Source organism: Lithobates pipiens, unplaced genomic scaffold (genome assembly GCF_037356315.1).
Source record: "Lithobates pipiens isolate NorthernLeopardFrog02 unplaced genomic scaffold, aLitPip1_a1.2 Scaffold_13, whole genome shotgun sequence".
Lineage (NCBI taxonomy): Eukaryota > Metazoa > Chordata > Amphibia > Anura > Ranidae > Lithobates > Lithobates pipiens.
The window spans coordinates 437,444,564-437,450,563 of NW_027507718.1; the positions used below are offsets into that span (position 1 = coordinate 437,444,564).

A 6,000-nucleotide genomic window follows, 5' to 3' on the forward strand; every position below is an offset into this window, starting at 1 on the left:
ATGTCACAATAGACACACAAAATAAAAAATTTTTTAAAAAAATAAAAAAAAAAACACACACTTGTTAACAATTACAGAAATAAAAAATGCACTTGTAGTGGAAAGTGGATTTGCCTTTAGTAAATCAACCCCAATGTGTTCTTTCAAGCTTCCTTTACTCCCCTTTTTCCCCACTGGCTTGAATTAAATATTTTTCTATTAACCAACCTCAATTCCAGCCAATCAGGAAAGGAGGGAAGTAGTCATTACATCCAGAGACTGCGGAGGAATGAACTTTACTTTTCAGTCTGAGTTTTCACAGCTGCTAACTAGTAATTGGCGGAGACTGGAGACCTGAATTAGCAGATTACAATAGTCCTGCTAGATGGGATAACAAGAGGAATAGGTTGGAACTGGCTGGTTTGATTTAATACTGATGTTAAGGCAAAAAGCAAAATGGGATTTACACAGCAGAGAATGTACTGCAGAAGTAATACAGTAGTGTAATCTCCCCCCTGCTAACAGACCAGCAGGAGACTGAAGTGGTACCTCTCTGCTCAGTCGACTTTCTCCAATCAGCATGTCCACTGCCAGCATATTTGCAGATTTTAAGAGGAAGATTTAAGTAATGACATTAAAAAAATGAATTGCATCTTTTATACTTGCCCAGAGCTCAGCTTCAGGTCTGGTTTAGGCCTCGTTCACACAGGGAGTACAATACCATACAACCATGCAGGGCCGTGTTTACACAAGGACGCGCAGGTGTTCTGAGCACTCCCATTGATGTCATATTGAGACACAGCGGCTGTAAGACCTCTGTGTAGGTGCATGCCCCAAACGCATACTATCTGCAATGGCGGACACATACCTGCCCTACATGGATGTCATACCAGGGGCCGTGTACCAATAGACAATGGGACTGCCTACACAGAGATACACGGAGCACCTGTGCTGGTAAACACAGACCTACCTGGACATACTATTCACAAGTTGACAAAGGCTAGGGACCTCCAATCAGAATACAGTGATGGACTGCTGCGTGTTACCTGCACACCCTACCAACTCAGAGTCAGAGAATTGTGGTGGTGCAGTTTTTCCCCAATTTCTCTGACTCGGAGCTCCAGGTCTTAACTACTACCGTATATGTACATTGGCCGTGTGGAAGCTCTACTTCTGAGTAGACGTCCATGAACATCCTTCAGAAGTAGGGGGATCACGCGCACGCGTGCCCACGCAGCAGCACGTTCCAGATGCGCTCATGTCACCCGGACACAGCACATCTCGAATCGGCAGGAGGGCTCTGCGATTGGCCCTCCTGATCACATGACGGCGTGTCCAATCACGGCCGTCATGTGATGTAAACAAACAGCCGGTTGCTAGGCAATCGGCTCTCCTCTCCTCACACGGAAGGTGTCGTTGAGGAGAGGAGAGCGGATCGCTGCAGCCGGCTGGTGATCAGTGAGTATGAGCTGTTTTTTTACAGCTTTTTACTCAGTCACCAGTCTAAAGAAAACACACATCACCACACAGTGTTAACACAATGTCCCCACACATGTTCCCAAATAATAAAAGCACATGCCCCCCACATATGTCCCACTAAAATCACATGTCCCAATGATTATCTGCACACATATATCCGTGATCACACAAACCATTATACACTTAACCAAACTTTTTTTTACCAAAAACATGTAGCAGAATACATTTTGGCTTAAATCTATGACAAAATTTGATTTTATTGGACTTCTTGTAAAATAGAAAGGAGAAAATATTGTTTTTTTTTCCAAATTTCCGCTCTTTTTTCACTTATATCGCAAAAAATAAAAAACAGTAGTCGTGAATAAATACCACCAAAAGAAAGCTCTATTTGTGCAAACAAAATGATACAAATTTAATTTAGGTACAGCGTAGCATGACCGCGCAATTGTCATTGAAATTGCGAGAGCGATGAAATTTGAAAATTGGGCTGGAAAGGAAGGGGGTGAAAGTGCCCAGTATTGTAGTGGTTAAGGTGTTCACGTAAAACTTATTTCCCAAGAAAAGCTATTTAGTCTCATAACACATGAATGCAGCAGAGCCAACGTAAGTGCTGCCCAATCTGACAAGACCAGATAATGAGCAACCAGTCTAGTAGTGCGCAGAGCCAATGTCACCTCCATCCCCCAACTCAACCAATGCTACCTAAAGCAAACAAGTGGGGATTTTCTTCTCCAATTCTTTTATATAATGGGACATTTAGACATAGAGAAGAAGCCCTTCCAATGCTCTGATTAGATACGATCGTTTGTCATCACTATAATGGTAAAAATGCAAACGGCCCAATTTCATTGGAAACAATAAATGCTGCATTACCTTCTTATAATAGAAGGTAATCGATCGGCCTTGCTTCCAGCACAAAACCCAAAAGCATTGGTAAGTGGGCGGAGTCATGCAAATTATTCCTTTTCGCTTTCAGTGCATCCAAAACACAAATACGGCATCATTTTTCCTCATCAGTGGAAGATCTGCTTTACTGGCTCTATGCGGAAGTCTGAGCACATCACAAAGCTGCAGTCCATATCCAACAGGATTCGCACACACGGCTGCAAAAGAGGGAGTACATGAAAGAGCCGGGGGGCGGAAGCCACGGGTACATTGCGAGGAATGATTGTATGCTGGCACTCCGGTGCCTCGGGAAAGGCGCACACATCCCTGGACACTGATAGTACCCACAGCTGGATGAGTTTACACAAGCACCGAGGGGACCTCTTGTATACTTCATTGCAAAGGGAGGCCTTACACTGCACCTGTGGCTCCCTTACATCAGCTATAAACGTCTCTCAGACCTCCGCTGTCCTATCAGACCTCATCTGTCCCATCTCAGAGGGACAATTCACCATCAGACCTCCGCTGTCCTATCAGACCTCATCTGTCCTTTCTCAGAGGGACAATTCACCATCAGACCTCCGCTGTCCTATCAGACCTCATCTGTCCTTTCTCAGAGGGACAATTCACCATCAGACCTCCGCTGTCCTATCTAAGTGAAGGGGACAGACACCATTTACTATCAAACCTCTGTTGTCTTATCTGGGGGGGGGGGGGGGGCAACAATCTGTCAGACTGCTTCTGTGCTATCTCTGGAGTGATAATTGTTCTCAGTATCCGAGGGAATGAAATGAGGGAGATGATGATGACGATGGGCCGGGGAGATGAGGGCTGATGAAGAAGATGACGATGGGCCGGGGAGGTGAGGGCTGATGAAGAAGATGACGATGGGCCGGGGAGGTGAGGGCTGATGAAGAGGAAGAGTGAGGAGTGGTGATGAAGAGGAAGAGTGAGGAGTGGTGATGAAGAGGAAGAGTGAGGAGTGGTGATGAAGAGGAAGAGTGAGGAGTGGTGATGATGAGGAAGAGTGAGGAGTGGTGATGATGAGGAAGAGTGAGGAGTGGTGATGATGAGGAAGAGTGAGGAGTGGTGATGATGAGGAAGAGTGAGGAGTGGTGATGATGAGGAAGAGTGAGGAGTGGTGATGATGAGGAAGAGTGAGGAGTGGTGATGATGAGGAAGAGTGAGGAGTGGTGATGATGAGGAAGAGTGAGGAGTGGTGATGATGAGGAGTGGTGATGATGAGGAGTGGTGATGATGAGGAGTGGTGATGATGAGGAGTGGTGATGATGAGGAGTGGTGATGATGAGGAGTGGTGATGATGAGGAGTGGTGATGATGAGGAGTGGTGATGATGAGGAGTAGTGATGATGAGGAGTAGTGATGATGAGGAGTAGTGATGATGAGGAGTAGTGATGATGAGGAGTAGTGATGATGAGGAGTAGTGATGAGGAGGAGTAGTGATGAGGAGGAGTAGTGATGAGGAGGAGTAGTGATGATGAGGAAGAGTAGTGATGATGAGTGAAGAGTAGTGATGATGAGTGAAGAGTAGTGATGATGAGTGAAGAGTAGTGATGATGAGTGAAGAGTAGTGATGATGAGTGAAGAGTAGTGATGATGAGTGAAGAGTAGTGATGATGAGTGAAGAGTAGTGGTGATGAGTGAAGAGTAGTGGTGATGAGTGAGGAGTAGTGGTGATGAGTGAGTAGTGGTGATGATGAGGAAGAGTGAGGAGTGGTGATGATGAGGAGTAGTGATGATGAGGAAGAGTGAGGAGTGGTGATGATGAGGAGTAGTGATGAGGAGTAGTGATGAGGAGTAGTGATGAGGAGTAGTGATGAGGAGTAGTGATGAGGAGTAGTGATGAGGAGTAGTGATGAGGAGTAGTGATGAGGAGTAGTGATGAGGAGTGAAGAGTAGTGGTGATGAGTGAGGAGTAGTGGTGATGAGTGAGGAGTAGTGGTGATGAGTGAGGAGTAGTGATGATGAGTAGTGAGGAGTAGTGATGATGATGAGTGAGGAGTAGTGATGATGAGTGAGGAGTAGTAGTGATGATGAGTGAGGATTAGTGGTGATGAGTGAGGAGTAGTAGTGATGATGAGTGAGGAGTAGTAGTGATGATGAGTGAGGAGTAGTAGTGATGATGAGTGAGGAGTAGTAGTGATGATGAGTGAGGAGTAGTAGTGATGATGAGTGAGGAGTGATGGGATGCATACAGAGGAGGAGATGTGTGTGCGGTGTCCTCCATGGTGGTGGGGGGAGGCCGGTTCTCTCCATCACACACACAGCCGGGCGGACAGACAAAGACTCTTCTTTCCCCCCGCAGACCCGGGCGAGGAAGCCGACAGAAGCCCCAACTAGTGCGGCACTATGGCTGGCGCTCCCCCCTTCCCTCTGGGCCCGGGGCCTACCCCTCTCCACGCCAGCCGCAGTACGCGGCACTCCTCTGCCCGCTCCGGGGCTCCCCCTCATCCCGCCCCGCTCCCCCTCACAGCCGCCCGACTCCCAGACTTACCCTGTCACAACAGGCGCCATCTTCCACAAACTCTCGCCAAAACTCCAAACCTCGCGAGATCCGGGTTGTTGTTGGTAGAACACCCACCAGACGCCGATCACGCCCCTCTGGGACATAACCACGCCTACCAGACACTTGCCTAGTGCTGGAGCACAGTGTTTGGGGCCACGCCCCTGTTAGCGTTCCCACGCTGGTATTGCGTGTTTTCATTTGGGAGTGACGTCAGGGGTAGCGGTGTGTGTAGGGGCGGGGTCTCCGGAGGCCAAGCTGTGGTTGGATGGTCAGGTTGGTGTTCTCTTTTTGTCTTTGCAGTGTATTGGTCGGATAAGATCCCTTGAAGTGTGCTGAATCTGCATCACTAGAGCAAGCATTGCCTCCTACATCCAGCTCTAGTATTGAACGGTGGGACAGGAGCCTGTTCGTCCACTGTTTACCCGGCAGATTTCTTCATTTTTTTGCGCATACATTTATATCAGCATTTTATTTTCATTTAAATGACTATAAACTCCCAACAGTATATATTTTCTGAAAGCAGAGACCCTGGAGAATAAAATGCTGCCAGTTAAATTTTTTAAATATTTGTGCGTTATTTGCACTGTTATTTATTGAACACATACTTTCAAGGAAAAAATAAACTTAAATACATTTTAATGCAAACCAACACAAGATTCTACCAATTTTTGGGGTAAATATGGGGTTGCTTCAAGTGAATAGATACCAAACATGTCAAATCTTAAAATTGTGCACACTCGTGGAATCATAAATACGTACAGTACCCACCAATCCTCCATAGGTGATGCTTTAAAAGCCTTTATAGGTCAGAAGTTTAGGGTTAATCATAAATGAAGGCCTTAGAATTTTTGCTCTCACTCTGTAGATCACGATGATACCTCACATATGAAACACAACTGATGTTTACATGCACGGCTCACCCTATATTGTACTTTTTATATGGGGTGTGTGCGGGGGCTAATGGGGATGGTTTACATTTTTTAAATTAACTTATATGATTTTTTTTTACACTTTTTTTAAAGTTTTTTCTTTACTTTACTGCTATCACAAGGGGAGCCACCCCCAATGTGATAGCATGGGCAAGTACATGACAAGTCCTCTTTATGGAGACACTGGAAATCTATTAGACCC

At 46.0% G+C, this 6,000-nt stretch overlaps 1 protein-coding gene across 1 annotated transcript in view; it reads right to left on the reverse strand.

The window, feature by feature from the left end:
• RBPJ (recombination signal binding protein for immunoglobulin kappa J region) overlaps positions 1-4,973 on the reverse strand; it is a 166,751-nt gene extending 161,778 nt beyond the window's left edge. Inside the window, exon 1 of the mRNA XM_077477679.1 lies at positions 4,858-4,973. Coding sequence (XP_077333805.1) covers positions 4,858-4,973 — 116 coding nt within the window. The remainder of the gene's footprint in view (positions 1-4,857) is intronic.
• Between the last annotated feature and the right edge of the window lie 1,027 nt (positions 4,974-6,000).